General features: G+C 35.1%; 1 protein-coding gene across 1 annotated transcript in view; it reads right to left on the bottom strand.

Moving 5' to 3' along the window:
* Positions 1-1,450: 1,450 nt before the first annotated feature.
* The window catches only part of LOC134666034 (nuclear migration protein nudC), a 52,080-nt gene continuing 35,649 nt past the window's right edge, over positions 1,451-17,881 (bottom strand). The window contains exons 5-8 of the mRNA XM_063523140.1: positions 6,348-6,536; positions 4,937-5,009; positions 4,046-4,175; positions 1,451-2,754 (exon numbers count right to left, since the gene is read on the bottom strand). Coding sequence (XP_063379210.1) covers positions 2,703-2,754; positions 4,046-4,175; positions 4,937-5,009; positions 6,348-6,536 — 444 coding nt within the window. The 3' untranslated portion in view covers positions 1,451-2,702. The remainder of the gene's footprint in view (positions 2,755-4,045; positions 4,176-4,936; positions 5,010-6,347; positions 6,537-17,881) is intronic.

Genomic DNA, 17,881 nt, shown 5'->3' on the forward strand with positions numbered 1-17,881 from the left:
TGTTTTTCTAAATAATAATATAATGTATAGTATTTATTTTAACTCTAAATTAGTTTTAATAGGTATATATATATTAGAAAAGGTGGAAAGGCTGACCATATAGTCATCCAGCGTGGAAATGCTCTCAATATCCTTTAGCATTGCATTTTCTAAAAACCTATCTAGATAGAACATTAGGTGTTTATGTAAAATGGTAACTATGTATAATTTCAATAAAATGTAGGTAAAGGTATACTTACTTACTTTATAGTTCGTTTTTTTTAGCTTTAGAAATAAGGTAAACAATCTTGATGCGTCTTTTAATTGAAAAACACATTTTATAAATAAGTTACGGCAAATATGTAACAATTATGAATCTAATACGATCATTTATAATCTTCTGCTTTCATAAGTAATAGTTACCGATTTTTTAAAAACGTTTTTCTATTAAAATACATGTCAAGATCGCTTACCTTCTTTGTAGTTCTTTCTAATGCTTAAAAAAACGAACTATAGTTAGGTATAGTTTTTAGGACTGACCAACAATGACTACGATATTTACGATAGGTACAGAAAGTAAGGCTGACTGCTGTATAAACGTAAGGAAACATAATTATAATTATGTACAACAATATATAAGGTATACCTAAATGAACGAGTTCACATCCCATCATAATCACAATATTTTATTGTGTTTAAAGAACGATATATTTTGATTTTTTCTGTTTCTCATTTCTTCCCCAACAATGTGACTCACACGCCAGCTTAGTAGTGTTACGTTACTACTAAGGTAACGTTAAAAGCGTTTTTTTAATTTTAGGTACCTAATATAATTTGCGTCATTTTCAATTGATAATAAGAATAACAATATATAAATTATAAAACTTTTCATAAAATAAAAATAAAAAACAAAAAAAATAAGCACCGTCGTGATTTGAACCCAGAATCATTGTAACTAGCTTAAATTTATTCAAAACAGATGTTGTGGGTGCCACAAGCACATGACAATTTACGTTTCAAAATTCCAGTTGGTTCCAAGTTACTTGTCAATGTCACAAATAAGAATTTAAATTCTAAATTGTTTTTACAAAAAATAAAATTTCATGCGCTGCACTGCGCCCTCTAGGATACTTTATTGTAACATTCCAAATCTACTGACATTTGACACTGACTTTAGGTATGTAAGTGTGCGTGAATGCAAGAAATTGCAATATTTTGCAGTTGGATTCCGGTAATAACGAAATGAGACAATGTTGAGTTGAACATGTCTCGATTTGGATGTAGTATTTTTTATAGTTTTCGCACATATCAACACATCTTATGAAACTTTGTATTTTGGGAGAAATAGTGAAAATCCACAATTCGTGCACAGTGACGCCATCTTTTGGCTGATAATCGGCATCCCATCCCTAGACATCCACCTTAAACCTAATGATGACAAAAATATAGGTATAAAAAAAAGACCTTAATGTATCTTGAAGTGTTTATTTCAAGTAATCAGTATCAATCGGAATGACAACATATTTGTTAGGTAAAGTTGCTAATTATTTTAGTTCCCTAAATATACAATAAAATAAAACTGACTATCACACAATAGCAAGTATACATACGTTAATACATTAGATAAGAACCAGATAAGTTTAGTCCGCTTGTATGGCAAAGCTTAGGACAATTTAGTAATTGAAATGACCCTTAGGGCTATTCAAGACTAGCGTTTTATAAGCGCGTATAAGCTCGTTTTTAGAAGTGCGTTTAGGCGCGTACAGGCCAAATGTAGCTTATGTCGCGAAATGCAGACACGACCATATATTATACACGAGGTAAAAAACGCTTGTCTGAAACCGTTCTTATTCGAATTTCATGATTTGTTCGGTTGAAAATTAAAACTCTAACATCAGATGTAATCTCGTAATTGCTTATTGTGGTTATATTTCCAAATGAATACTAAATGTTTCCAAATGAATACTAAATATTTCCAAATGAATACTAAAAAAGCAGTGGTGGCCGAGTGGATATGACGTCTGACTTTCAATCCGGAGGTCGCGGGTTCAAATCCTGGCTCGTACCAATGAGTTTTTCGGAACTTACGTATGAAATATCATTTGATATTTACCACTAGCTTTTCGGTGAAGGAAAACATCGTGAGGAAACCTGCATACATCTGCGAAGAAATTCAAAAGGTGTATGTGAAGTCCCCAATCCGCATTGGGCTAGCGTGGCGTGGGGACTATAGCCCAAGCCCTCTCGCGCATGAGAGGAGGCCTGTGCTCAACAGTGGGACGTATAGGTATAGGCTGAAATGATGAGTAAAAATAATTAATGAAGACAAATACAAGCAAGCAATTGGAACAATCTTAAATTGTTTTAATTTTTAACAAGCAGAAACGTCTGCGAACGATGCTATTAAGCTTAGAATAAATTTAAAAGTGGAAAAATTACTGTCTTGGCTGAGACTTGAACTCCATCCAAATCCAGAGGCCGTGAGTTCAAGTCTCACCCAAGACAGTAATTTTTCCACTTTTAAATGTATTCTAAGCTTAATCTTAAATTGGTTATCAAGTATCATTTAATTTCAATAAAGTACATATTTTTAATGCGATAAGGAACTACATATAAAATCTTTGTGTGTAATTTTATGTATGGCCTTAAAAGGCGTAAACCATATTTTATGCCGAACCAAAATATAAAATCAGCTTATAAGACAACTATAATATTAACTTAAATTAGTTAAATTTGCACTTCGAGAAGTCCATCTCTGGATGTTGTTCCATGAATCTGAAAATACATAAAGTAGTATTACAAGTAGAAGACCAACAGGCAGCAAGGCAATATATTAGTTAAAAGGCGGTATTCCACCTGTCCAATTTCTTTGTCCAATGTGTATTGCGTCTCACTCTCTCATTAAGCGAAATGTGAGACGCAAATACTAACAATAAGCGTCAATTAATTTTTGATCAACATACAGCTTGGCAAAAAAGAGTAGAAATTATAAAGTGGCAACACTGTAGTGTCGTGTCTTTCAAACCAATTTGTACAAGAAAACGGGACGACACTACAATGTTGCTACTTTTTAATTTCTATTCTTTTTTGCCAAGCTGTAACTTATTATTTCATAAATATTTTCACTGAACGTAAATAAATACGTGCCGAAAAAACGCAACAGCGACTTGTACGACCTTCTGCAACAGTGTCAGGCTAGTAGTGCGTTTATGACGCGTTTCGATCGACAGATTTTACGTTCAAAATGCAAAATAAACTTTATACCACCTGTAAAACGCTTGAAATATCCTTTATATTGCTTATATATATTACAAGGCTAGTTATAAACATTCTGCTAATAAAGAACGATTACTACTTGTTAAAACCATTCATTTTCTGGCTATAAAAGTGCAGTGCCGTTCAGAAGTGCATGGATAGATGTTGACCGTAATGCCTTAATATTACGGTTGAAATATCTCCATGAACTTTTGAACGTCAGTGTAACTACTATCTTTTATTTATAAGATACAAACAAAAAACTAATTTGTACCTACTCTAATGTAGAGTAATTTTGTTTCTTTCTTTTTGGTTTGCATTGTGTTTGGCAAGCACTACAAGGCCTTGTCGGAGTTATACTCTTTCGAATTTTGGCAATTAGATGGTGATTAGGTGATTAAATCTAATGTCGATATATTATGTGGTTTCTCTATTATAGTTAGTACTCTTATCAGGCTCCGTAGACAACATGCCAATCGCTATCGCTCCGTAGCGAACGAAACGCAACTGTCATTGTCACACCCAGTGCTGGCCGAACGTTAATTGCAATTGAGAATTAACCATTACAAATTGAACCGTAAACAGTAACGGACCAATTAACCATTACAAATTGAACCATAAACAGTAACGGACGGTTACAGTTTACAGTTCAATTTGTAATGGGTAATGGTCAAAAATTGTCAATTGCATTAACGTCTCAGCCAACACTGGTCACACCAATATGGAAGAGCGATAGATAGAAAAAAACAAAGAGATTATCATCTTAGCTAGGCCGCCAGCTACCTGGGAAAGATTTGAGTAGATTACTTACTTTTTGAGTACGTCTTGTTTTTTCTGTTCATCGCTGGTGGGGAGGCCCATTTCCTTCTGTCTCTGATCGTACATCATCTTCTCGACTAGCCCGCGGGTCTCTCCGTCCAGATCAGATAATTTAGATGGCTCTGAAATAACAACATAATCTTCTATCATAAAAAAATTTTATTATGGCATCGTCATCTAACTTAAAATAAATGTCAAACCAATCCCACTATTGAATGTAAACTTAGACATGTAATTATTGCATAATTACTTTGTTGGTTCTGATTTAAGTTCGGTTAATATAAGGTATGTAATTAAAAACTAGTTATTAAGAAACATAAAAAAGCCCGCCACGCTAGTTTCCATAATAAAGTCGCTCTTTGCGGATTTGACTGCCGTGGGAGGTCGTTTTTTCATAACAGATATTTGAGAATATCATAAAAGTAATCGAAATTAATATACATCGGGGTTTTCGGTGCGGGAATGATTTCGTGTATTTATAACTTTGTTTATTGTAAAATAATTACCAAACTATGAATTAACCGTTACCTACGTAAGGTCCAAATGTGCTTATAAATGTTAAATTAGTATCGTTTTTTTACTGTTTTTACCTGTTATTTGGCTAGTGTTACCTTCCCAAATTAAAAATAAGTAACTACTTATTTTTTACTTTTGGTATTTTATTATTCGATAAGGTTTGACATTAGTAAAGTTAGTAGGAGTCTTGCTCATCACTAGTAAATTCATCATTCAGAGACAATTTCAATATGGCGGTTTGTTTACATAGTTAGCAAGTTCTATTGAAATAGACTTTAATTAAGCAATCAGCAGTTGCATCAGTTACATCTTTCCGCGTTCACTTTGATTTTATGGATGAAGATGGCATTTTTTTTTCCATAAGTACCTGGGTTGATTTTCTTTGTAGAAATTTCAGGATCCGTCGTGACTAATCTGCTCCACCAATTCATTTTGTTCACCTAGAAGAAAATAACAGCAGTATAAGTAACTGTAAACATAGCCATTAAAATTTATTGAAGACTATGCTTCGCGTAAATTGCGCGTGACGTTCAAAATAAATTAGTCTCACTACAAAGTGTTACAAGGTGTTCTAAGTTAATTAAAAATAAGTAGTATGCCAGTATTTTTGTAAAACATGCCAAAGAAACACCGCTTAGCGGTTACAAAGAGGTACGGTCGGTCAAACTAATGAGGATGACTTTTAGACAAAAAAGCGAAAGGTTAAAGCGATAGCGAGCTCGGAAAAAACAATAGTATTAGAATGCGAATGACTTTCCCTGTTTTCGAACGGTCACCTACATATTTAAAGCTTTTATTTGACTCTGGCAGTTTATCAAAAGATTTGCGTCTGAAATTTGTTTCGAAAACGTCACCGGTTCCCGTTAAATATTATCTTTAGAACCCATCAATTAAGCAACGTGCTATCGTCATGCGAAGTTTGACTTTATAATATTTTTGTAACAATAGATTATAACGTTACTTAGTTTCAATCAAAATGTCCAAACATGAAAAGGTTTTACGACATTGAAAAATAGTATAAAACGGAATATGATAGACAGCCAATTTAAATACAATTTATTTCCATTTGTTTAGTTCTTTAACCTTTTGACAGCAATTCGTCATCTACTAAAACCGCTAGTTTTATTGCATGAGAGCGATATTCAATACAAGCTCCTCAATCTTATCATATTATGGTATTTCTATTGGGTTATGCCGTTATGCGTGTATGCACTAACTATTTATGGCAATGAATTAATTACAATATGTCCACTGGGCCTTGATGATTTAGGTTATGTATAGCTCGTAGACTCCACCATTTTACAATTTTTTAACGATATCTACTTCGCTATGAGTTTTTATAAGGAGCGGAAGGCGTTTATTAATTCGCGTCGCGCCTTTCTATTGTCAACAATGCTTTTGGTTTCGATCAATCTAATGGTTCCTCTACACGATGGGCCAACGCCGGCCATTTCAAAGGACGCTGCAATGCGGTAGAATGAGATAGCAATATCACTTGCTCCCTCTAACGCATAAATGCGCCCCTTAGAGTGGCCGGCGTTGGCCCATCGTGTAGAGGAGCCATAACAGCTCTCATCTTAATTCCCGCCCTCAATTTCATCTGCCACTGCGCCATACTTTTGATAAGCGGCCCTTTATACCCACTACCAGAGTGCCTACCGCAAACGTTCGACGTTTTGCCTCTCCGTCTACATTTGTAAATTCGTAAGTGTGACAGGGAGGCAACACGTCGAACGTGGTTCGCGGTAGGCCCTCAGATACTTATTGAAGCAACTCACCTTTTCCAAATTGACAAGCAGGTTGCGTCCATCCTGTAGCACCCACGTGGACTCCTCCATCTTGATTTCGGCGTCTAACTCCCCGTCGATGATCAGCGGCTGGCCTTTGATGCCCACTTTCAGATGCTTCTTCGAGATCACCACGGTAAGGTCGCGGGGTCTCAGCACCTGCCGCAGTGGGACTCGAAGCTGAGGACAAAAGGGCACTATGTTAGTTCAGTGGGCAGTAACAGTAGTGCCTAAGATTTAAAAAAACCGGGCAAGTGCGAGTCGGACTCGCGCACGAAGGGTTCCGTACCATAATGCAAAAAAAAACAAAAAAAGCAAAAAGAAAACGGTCACCCATCCAAGTACTGACCCCTCCCGACGTTGCTTAACTTTGGTCAAGAATCACGGTTGTTGCATGGGAGCCCCATTTAAATCTTTATTTTATTCTGTTTTTAGTATTTGTTGTTATAGCGGCAACAGAAATACATCATCTGTGAAAATTTCAACTGTCTAGCTATCACGGTTCGTGAGATACAGCCTGGTGACAGACGGACGGACGGACGGACGGACGGACGGACGGACAGCGAAGTCTTAGTAATAGGGTCCCGTTTTACCCTTTGGGTACGGAACCCTAAAAATGGTTGTCTGTAAAGCCAGTTTACGGACGATAATTTTGCGTGATAACGTCATAAGAAAACATTACCATTACATTACGTATATAACGTTACCATGGAGAACTGTCCACAACGTTAACACGGAGATTCGTCCACAACGTGACACTTTTTCGTGCATGCTACCGGTGTTCATCGATTTATAAGACGTCAAATAACCTTTGATAATCAACGAGATGCCATTGTTCAAATGTTAAGCTGCACTTATACGGCACTTATCGGATACGGTTATAGATTGGATCGTTCTTAGAGCTGCTGTGACAAATACATATAGTAACCTGATCGATCAGTACAAATGTTAGGTATAACTTATACCTAAATAGTAGCTCTAAGAACGATCCAATGTAATTAAAAAAGATACAAAAATATAAATAGGTATTCATTAAATTAACATACTTAAAATATTTTTGCACCAAAGTACGAAAACATTTTAACTCGTTGGGCCACTATTATTTTTATTAAAAAACTAAGATTTACATGTAAACATGATCAGAGTGAATGATGACACGTGTATAAACGGTTTTGTAACCTTTATATGTACCTACATAACATTCAAGGGCATTTATTTTATAAACAGATGCAATAATGTCTTCCTAGAAAATATTTACCTACATGGCACTAACTGTGGCAGATCCACTTTATACTTCACGTAGTGTATGGAAATTTTAACAAACTAGGAACATTTTGAATTTGAAATTATAATGACAGTAAACATCAATGTCATACTTTTTATATCGGCAGGACTCATGACTGTCAGTAAAAGTAGGTAACGGCATACAAACGGTCTACTGACCAACTTTTTTAGAGGAATATAATATAATATTGTCGTACGCGAAGGTAATATTGGTATTCAGTGGCGTGCAGTGCATACAAAAAAAGGTAGGCACTAGGGTAGGCAGTCCATACAAAATGACCAAAAAAAAAGTTGCCGATTTTTATAGTTTGCGTTACATTCCTTCAAGAATGACTCTTCTAGAGCCCGATTTAAGTCTTATCTCCACTGCACGCCACTGTTGGTATTTATAGCAGATGCAGAACCATCTATAAATTGACACACTCTGTATTAAGATGATGTAGCCAATCATGTGTGCTTATTTATTTCCATGTAGCTTCGGTGTTTGAATATACCTAATAAGTTTAACCCAAGCGGATTAAGGAAGTAGGGTAAGGAAAGAACTTAGGCGATATCATTACAGAATTTGAATGCAAACCAACCAGGATACGCGGTTATAGGAAATACCCGAGTACGCAGGTACATGTTTATTAGAATTTCCATTTAAATATTGCAGAATCTTATTTATAGTTCGTTTTTTTTTGCATTAGAAAGAACTTGAAAGAAGGTAAGCGATCTTAACATGTCTTTTAGTTGAAAAACGCTTTTTAAAAATCAGTAACTATTACTTATGAAAGCAGAAGAATATAAATAATCGTATTAGATTCATAATTGTTACATATTTACCGTAACTTATTTTTAAAATGTGCTTTTCGAAAAAAAGACACATCAAGATTGTTTACCTTATTTCTAATGCTAAAAAAAACGAACTATAGCATTAAGAATAAATTAAATATGGGATTAAAGACCAGAAATAATGTTCTTGTAACATGATTTTGCAATGTTTCTACTATGCAAGACATTTTAGAAATGTTTCTAGGTAGGTACTACTATTAGGTATACTTTTAAGTATATTCTGTAGTAGTTCTCATTTATTTATTAAGCAATATAGAATATTTTATATGATGTAATTTTTAAAGGCTGTAGTCACATCGCCCGTTGTTATTTTTTTATTGGTAGTTTCAAGACCTGAGCCCGTACCATGAGTCACTGACTGACTGTGTCAAAACCGACGTATACGCTAACGTCTACGTAATGTACTTTCTATACATCTCACTCGCACTAATATGCGAGTACGAACGAGACGCATAGAAAGTAAGTTACGTTCTCGATAGCGTTTGTCAGTGCCAAACTGGTGATAGCCACACTGCTATAAGTAATGACGTGACTTACAAATAGGTAGCGGTTGTAAAGTATTCGTGCGTACTCCAGTTTGAATGGTGACGGTGACTCGTGTCGCGGATACGAATCGAAACGGCCAATTCGCTGAGGTATTTAAAGGTTAAGGATAAGGGTACCTATAGCATTTCAAAGCGGACCCGGCCGATTTGGTCGCTGTTGCGTCACGATCTAGTTTGGTATAAGTCGTAATTGACGTCAAATTAGTAGCACGTAGGCGAATTGACATTATAATAACGTACGTATAGTAGGTTTAATAAGCATCATGCACATATTAGGTAAACAAAACAGATGGTTGCCGTTTTTATAACAATAATCGTACATTCAGGTCATACAGGTAATTTTACGGTTTAAGTTACATATTTTCAGTCACTCGCGCGACACATGCATGTATGCATAGTGTGATGAGCATGTTACGATGATTTATGGCTTATGAATAAAATAAAATAAAATAAAATTTTTAGAAGTAATGAAGACTAGGTAAAAGTAGAGGTGTATGGTATCCGCGGGATTAACTTTACTGTGTACACCAATGGAATTTCAATAAGTCATGCGCCAAGAACCTACTTAAATGAATTAATCGGTCTAGTACCTAATAATACGGTAGGTATTATTGGGTACTAGACATGTCATAACAAAATGGATGTTATTTGGTAATTACCAAAAATATCAAAAATTATCTTATAATAAAAAAAAATATAGTAAGTTACTTTAGCGTTATGCAAGTAGGTAAGAGTTACGAGCATATAATTTACTAATTGCCACTTGCGAAGTCATACCGATTATTACCAATTTAACAAATAACCTGCAATTATCAACGGCTTTGCATGTTAGCGGGTCAAATGTAACTAAAAGCGACATAAGTACGCCCATAGTTGGACGGCTGCGCAACTTTTCACATTAGCAGAGCGTTAGTCGGCCGCGAGGTGGACAGCACAAGGTGTGACCCATGAACCGTCATAATCGCATGTGTAGAATACAGAATGAGCGTTAAAACAACAATTATGTTACACAAGAGGACCGCCACAAAAGAACGCGACCGACGGAGGCGTGATGACCTCGCATTCCTGGCAAGGACGATGTGCGCGACCCCCGCCGCGACCGGACCTGACACTACAATTTGTGACTCATTATCATGAAATTACTGTTTAATGATGTCCCGTCTTCACGTAATAATTACGTGGCACCCAAATAGTGACGGTCAAGGCAAATGGTCTGTAATTGTATCAATGCAAGCATCGTCTGCGCCGGAAATCGAGCAAATTTTTAGGCGCACTGGCGTGCCAATATTACACACTACAATCACGATATCAGTGTAATCAACCCTAGTTTGTCAAGTAACAGTTTTGAACGATTCGCGGTTAGTTTCACTAGTCTTACTTATATCGACAATACAAAACAAAACAAAAAGTAATCACGGTCCGTATCCCGCTCGATATAAGTCTAGTTTGTCAAGTGCCATAACTCATAAACCATTGAAATTTTAGGGAATACAATACAAGCGTAAACTTAAGACTTTACCGATATTACAAAATCTTAGCTGGTCAGCTAAGATAACCAATTTCATTGACAGCCGATCATTAAGTTTAAGGACTCTATCGGAATCCGATTATATCAACACATTCTAACGAATATCTATTTACGTTGTAACTAAACAAAAACAACAGATATTTCTAACTGGCCATGATCATTATTCAGTTATGCAAAGGTAATGTATAAAAATATTAAGTTAACATAGTTGCGACACAGTTCAATGTCGTAGTTTAAAATAAATGAGACGACACAAAAAGTTTTGCAATACAGGAATTAGTTGCTATTTAAGAGAAATTTAATAAAATTGCCAAACGTCAAATGACCATACTAAAAATTTAATAATATATACCATACCTAATAAACATCACGTGAATCGAAAACAAGTTGATCCACTCTTTTTTTGTACGAATATTATTCTGTAACGCTTCATATTCTACAAATAGGTGTAGACAACGCCTACAAGATTTGTCGATAAAATGTCGCCTCAGTCTTTCGCCTTTTTAAGAACGGTTGTTGGTTTTGGCCTACCTATTCATCATCATCATTGATCAGCGTTTTATTAATTGATAATAATAGCATTTGCATGCAGCTTTAAAAGTCAAATACCTTATACTTACCAATTTAAAAACCATTTCTGTCAACACCGGTGTAGTGATTATGAATGTGAAGAGCTTCAGCAGATTTTTAACGATAGACTTTAGTGAATGATATATGGATGTAATTGCAAGCCAATTAAGCCCAGCAAGTGCGTGCGACTGGGAGATTGAGCGAGCCTTCAATTTTTTGTTGCCCAAATGAATTACTCTTACGAACCTTGCGAGCCAGCGGCGTAGATTGGCTTGATGCTGCCTTATGCACAAAACCGTTGTACTCGTTTTGAGCCAGCGTCTTGTATATTTCGACCTCTACGTCTTTGACAACTATTCGTAGAGCGAAACTAGCTAAACTGGTCTTCTTACAACGGCCGGTAAAGGTTAGCTTGTAAATAAAAGCCGTGGTGTTATAATGGGTGCCTTCACACGCGCCGCTAATTGCGGCCCCGATCTAATGGGAATCTGGATTCTCTACAATCGCACTAGTCTTGCATGAGAATTATTCTACATAAACAGGTACCTATTACATATTTGACCAAATTCGACCAATTGGTAGTTCAAATATTCGTTAGTTATCTACTCGCCCACTCTTGGTAATTATAACCCAAAACCGACTTTTCTGGATGTAGTAACTAACGAAAAATTCTGCGCCGTGACTCATTCTAAATATGAGTAGGTACCTACTCCAATGAGATCAATATTTGATTCGTGGAAAATCGTCACCGAAGGTTTTGGAGCCCGCTGACTTTTTATTGCTGATCAAGGTAAAAAGATAAAGGAAAAATTCCACAGAAATATATCATCACATCATTTTCGTCAACAAGTAGCAGGTAGCAGTCAAAATATGTTCACTGCTGGATAGTTTTCCCTTAGTGAACACAACTACCCGTCGTGAGCTGCTCACAGGTAACGATTTTGTATATGCAGGCATGAAAACACCATCAACAATAAGTGGGAATACGATACGGCCAATATTGCTTTCAAGGTATTGTATGAAATTAATTCCTAATTAACTTGTCACTCATTATCATTAACCCTACCTAAATATCTAAATTGTCACTCATTAACCTGGTCTACACTTCTAGAGGTAAAGTATAAACTTATGTAATTTATGTATTAATTGAAAATGCATAATGTATATCGCCTATCTAGTCTGATGTAATATAGTTATACCAACGGTTGATCTGTGGAATTATTCTTACGCAATAATTTGACCATAAAAACACAAGCACATACTATAAAATTTAACAGAAAAGTCATTGAGTACGTCAAAACAACAAACAAACATTACTGGCTAAGAAACCGTTACTTGTTAAAGACATTGATTCAAGTCTCCCACAAGGTCTACGAATCTACGATTAGTTTAAAATCTCTAGGCCATGGATTTTGCAAACTAAGAAAAATGAAATATAATTTAAGACCCGTAAATGTCAATCAACTCGGTTACCATTAGTTATGTTTACACGAATGAGTCAGAGTAATTGTAGCAAATTATTGGGTAGGTGTCTAGATGTTCACACGCTTGTATGATGTACGGAGACGCCTTGGCCTAGCCGTGTAGGTACCTATACATATATACATGGTGGCTAAAAAGTAACTGCACTCCCGTTGTCAGGGACGATTTGGGATTATACTAAGCAACTTTTACTATGGGACCAACCCCGAAATCGCGACACATCCATCAGATAATATAGATCAGTGCGGCCAACATGTTCACAAATATATTGAAGCTGAAATGCTCAGAACGCTTGAGCTGATGTTTAATGTCAGTAATCAACCAAAATACTAGCGTTACTTGTAATTATTAATAGCAGTTTGTTATAATAAAAAAAATATTTATAAAATTACCATTGTACAACTGTTTCAGCACAAATGTTTCACAAAATTAATCTCTCTAGCTGAACTTCGAATACAAAACTTTGTGTCACCTTTTTTTGGCGATGGTCACATGAAAACCGCTAAACCGATTACATTATTGCTTAAGACTGCATCGAGCAAAATCAGCGAAAAAGGCAGTCACCGTTTAGTCGCTAGCGTTCACATCTCTTGATAAAAAAAATTATAATAAATGTCATTATTATCCCAAAGAGTGTGTTTACAACGAATCACCCTTGAAAATCTGAAATATTTTACAATATAATAAATACACTTATGCAAAGTTGTACCTAAAACGAGATGAACGAGTGTCAGCGTTTAGTAAAATTTGTATAAAAAAATCGATGCTCATGCTATAAAATCGAGTGATTTCGAAAGCCAGATAACTGGACTACAACGAATCAGGCTTTTCCTATTTTTCCTCTTAAAGGCTACAGAGAAATTCAATCGTAAACGTAAACTTTCGTAAAATTTCCATACATCCGCCATATCTGTCAAATTCTCCTTTCAATCAGATGCCCGCTGGGCTTGGTTCAAAGCGGACGCGTACCAGGATCTCCCAGTTTGACAGTTTGAAATTCATATCCGTATACGAATGATGATACCAGTGAAAAACTGTGTTCAAAATAAATAGGGTAAATAAATAACGTCACACGGAGATCTAGAGTCATAAAAATTTCGACATCTTTTTATTCACAAGTCATAATACTTAAAAAATATAACAAATTATTTAATAAAATATATGAATACAACCAAATCAGTGTAATTAGCTTCTTCCTAATTCACTTAAAATGAAAAAAGTTTGAAGATTTGTAATTTCTTATTGGAATAAATTTTCATTGTGCTGGTATTCATGTTACGTCATTTTAAAAACATATATGACATAATGTCAATATACTAGATAAACAATTTATCAACAAAATTCTTCACATTTTAGCCTAAGCAATATAAATTATTAAAATTTTATTTATGAAGACGGAGCAATGTTGTTCACATAATTTCAGCAATAAAATTCTTAGTTTCAACTAGTTCTGTTGCTATTCTAAGAGCTATCACGAGCTCTGAAAGTTAATTCAATGATATATCATCAAGAAATTGAAATCAAGACTCGACCTGCAGTCTCAGCGAGTTTTTGTGGCTATATTATCAGTTCAAAGAACGATATTTAAAGCCAATACCAGCAGTGGTCTGTTTTACGAGTACCTATATTGGTTTCATGTGACGATGTTTATATAAATGTATCTATCAAACAACAACGTGCTTTTATTTCATTGATATTCGGTGCAAAACTATAACTCAGTAACGAAATAAAATTATGAGAAATGCCTTTGGTTTATTTCAGTGAACGTTTATGTTTATGAGGTCGTTTATAGGTAAGGTCTTATGTCTTATCAGCGTGGCTTTGGCCTTTGGACATTTTTGTAATGCTTTGTAATAAGATAGGTGAGGTATCTACTTATATCCCTAATTGTAATAACCTTTTTTGAAATGAATTACAATTTAATTATTTAAATAAAAAAGTGGTCCACAATAATATACATCGGTTCGGTCCGCTAAAATAATATAAGTGCCCTTCATAATATTAAGTAGGTATATTTAAGATTAACAATCAGTAAACATCATTAATTACAAATTGGGTGAGATATTTCCGACATAAAACCTAAAGGTAAAAGTACAATTTGCTAAGTAAACTGTCAATCTACATTAATTATTATAATAGATAGACTCTTAGAGGTCAGCTTACTGAAGATTATGAACAACATATAGGTACTTTCTAAATAAAATACAATTTGTTTTTCCATGACTCATGTAGGCCTTATTTTACTAGACCATTTAAATTAAAGATGAAATTAATTAATGATAAAAGGTAATAAGGCCCGGTAATATTCTCTGTTATTCTTGAACTTGTACTATGACTCAGACACTGACACTGACAGTGCAAGTAACAAGGCCCGGCTCCGAACCAACATGATATGGTTTTTTTATAAAACGTGTATTTTTCAAAAGCGCCGGAATATTATTATAACTATTTTGGTATATGAAGAAACATGAACAAATGAGAAATCTAAATTGAATTGGTAATAATATCCTGATTATTTATAAAACTATTTCAGTTAAAATAAAGGTGGGCCTTATATGCCTCACCTAACCCTATTCGTTCACATTTAGATCCTATAGCTATATTTGGTCACTTTGGCCGTCACTATTTATTTGATACCGATTGTACTAACAATTAAAAGTACAGCTCATATGTACTTTTTCCTGTACTGAAACTTATAAGGTATGCCCACCAAATACGCTCATAAGAACGATATATTCGATAGATATAGGCTATGAACTATCTAATGATATACAGGGTGTAATCGTTAAGTGTAGCCAGGCTATAATTCCGTAAATATAACAGATATCAGAAAACTTCAAATTGATATCAAAAGTGCGTTACCCAATGAGTAAAATTACATTAATAACTTTTTTTAAATAAAAACAGAAATATCCCAGACATTAACTCTACTCTAAGACATTAACTCACAAACCCTCCCATACATTTAGTACGACGACTCACCCTTCAAAGAACGTTGGTGTCGTAAGAGATAAAACTGCTTGAGATTCATTATTTGCGGTGATAAACTGTAATAAAAACTGTGATAATAAATCTATTATTTCATAAACGGTAGTTTTATTATTTTATTACAGTGAGGGGTGAGTCGTCGTACTAAATGTATGGGAGGGTTTGACGTTAATGTTTGGGATATTTCTGCTTTTATTTAAAAAAGTTATTAGGAATCATCCATTAATTACGTCACATTAATTTCTAGGTTTTTTGACCCCTCCCCCCCTCCATGTCACACTTGGTCACATTTTGCAACCCCCACCTGGTGTGACGTCACATTTTAGGTAATTTTGTTTTCAACGAAATGGGCAGTACTAACTCGGCATTATTTAAAAAAAAAAATATTTTTGGTAAAATAAATATATATAATTTTATAACACAAAACCAATTAGGAACGAAAATTACCTACATACTTCCAAAACCTCATTATTTAAATGTACTGCGAATAAAAAAATATAAATTAATTTTTGGTTACTGATGAATAGTGATGAAGTTAAAGTGACGTCACAGTGTTTGTGACTCCCCCTCCCCATGTCACAACATGTCACATTTTCTTGACCCCCTCCCCCCCCAAACGTGTGACGTAATTAATGGATGACCCCTTAATGTAATTTTACTCATTGGGTAACGCACTTTCGATAACAATTTGAAGTTTTCTGATATCTGTTATATTTACGAAATTATAGCCTGGCTACACTTAACGATTACGCCCTGTATAAGTTACTTCGGGACGCGTCATGGTCATGGCCCAGAACCCATACTATCCGGGACACAGTTCTTTAATATTATGTGGGGCTAAAAAGGCCCTCTGTCAGTGCAGGTGACAAGGCCCGGTCCCGGGCCTTATTGAACGTATGAGATGGAATAGTAAATTTAAATATTTTAATATAGGTAATTATGAGTTTTTTGATTTCCCGATAAGTTTTAAGTAAGCATCACTTACTGACTTACAAAAGTATAAGCGTAGTATACCTGCATTCTATTAGATGTTTTTAAAGCCTTATTATCAATAGAGCTTTAAAAATTAAGTTATAAGTAATAGTACATTGTGTATTAAGGGCGGGAAATAAGAAATTACGAACGAGTGTCAATTTTAAGCCCGACGCGAAGCGAGGGCTTAAAATGTTCACGAGTTCGGAATTTCTTTACCGCCCGTGGCACACACAATGTTTTTCATCACACTTGTAAGGAAAAAAAGGAGAATTAATAAAAACAAACTTCTGTATAAAACACTTTTCCGCCCTAGGGCGAAAATTTCAATTTCCCGCCCGCAAGCCCTACGTGTAAATAAGTGTTTTTCATCACACTTGCTCGGAAAAGATTTTTTCCGCCCTAGGGCGAAAATTTCAATTTCCCGCCCGCAAGCCCTACGTGTAAATACATCTTTTCCGAGCAAGTGTGATGAAAAATATAATAAGCGTGTTTACTTGTAAAAAATATGTTACAAGACCTATATATAACTAATGAAGGGATAATTTTAGATATAAGTAGTTCACTTCGAGTAGGTAAAATAGACGATTTCTTATATCTTTAATAATAAAACTCCTAGTTTTAATTTGGTCTATGTCTACAAACCGCATACCTACCATCGCACACCACCACACTGTTAACTGACAGTTCGTAAACCTTATTACAAAAGGCATAAGGTCTACCGATGGACAGTTAAGAGCGTCGCCGTTTGTACCTATCTTAATAAAAAAGTCAACAACGAAAATAAATAATTACCTAATACGTCACATACCTATGACATGACATGAACAAACAAGGAAAGCTATATATAAAAAGTGTTTTTTCTCTGTCTTCTCACAAAGGAAAGTTTGACAGTTTTAATTCCTCAAAGGAGGTCAGTAGTTAACACCAAACTCGAAACAGCACCTTTAAAAAAACATTAGGGGTCACTGACCTGTCCCAGTAAATTGAGGTAGTGTGCGTGAGCTGCGTTTGTGTGTGAAATAGGGTAATTTGACAGAATCTGAAAATTTACCCTCCTCTACGCCCTCTTAACTGTAAGCGTTTGGATTTTACCTGGGCCATGGGCATGCTTTATTATAATTACGAAGGTACGTAGGCTGCGATGTGCAGAGGTTACGTGACCAGAAATTGCAGAACACTAAAGCTTCGTCATAACCTAAGTAGCTCTTAAGTGTCGTAAGTAATAATCTCGAGATAAAACGTACACCGCGTTTTCTCACATCCTTAATGAAATAAAAATATTTATTTAAATACCTAGCGTTTTATTACTCATGATGGTT

This window comes from Cydia fagiglandana, chromosome 7 (genome assembly GCF_963556715.1).
Source record: "Cydia fagiglandana chromosome 7, ilCydFagi1.1, whole genome shotgun sequence".
In the NCBI taxonomy this organism is placed as follows: Eukaryota; Metazoa; Arthropoda; class Insecta; order Lepidoptera; family Tortricidae; genus Cydia; species Cydia fagiglandana.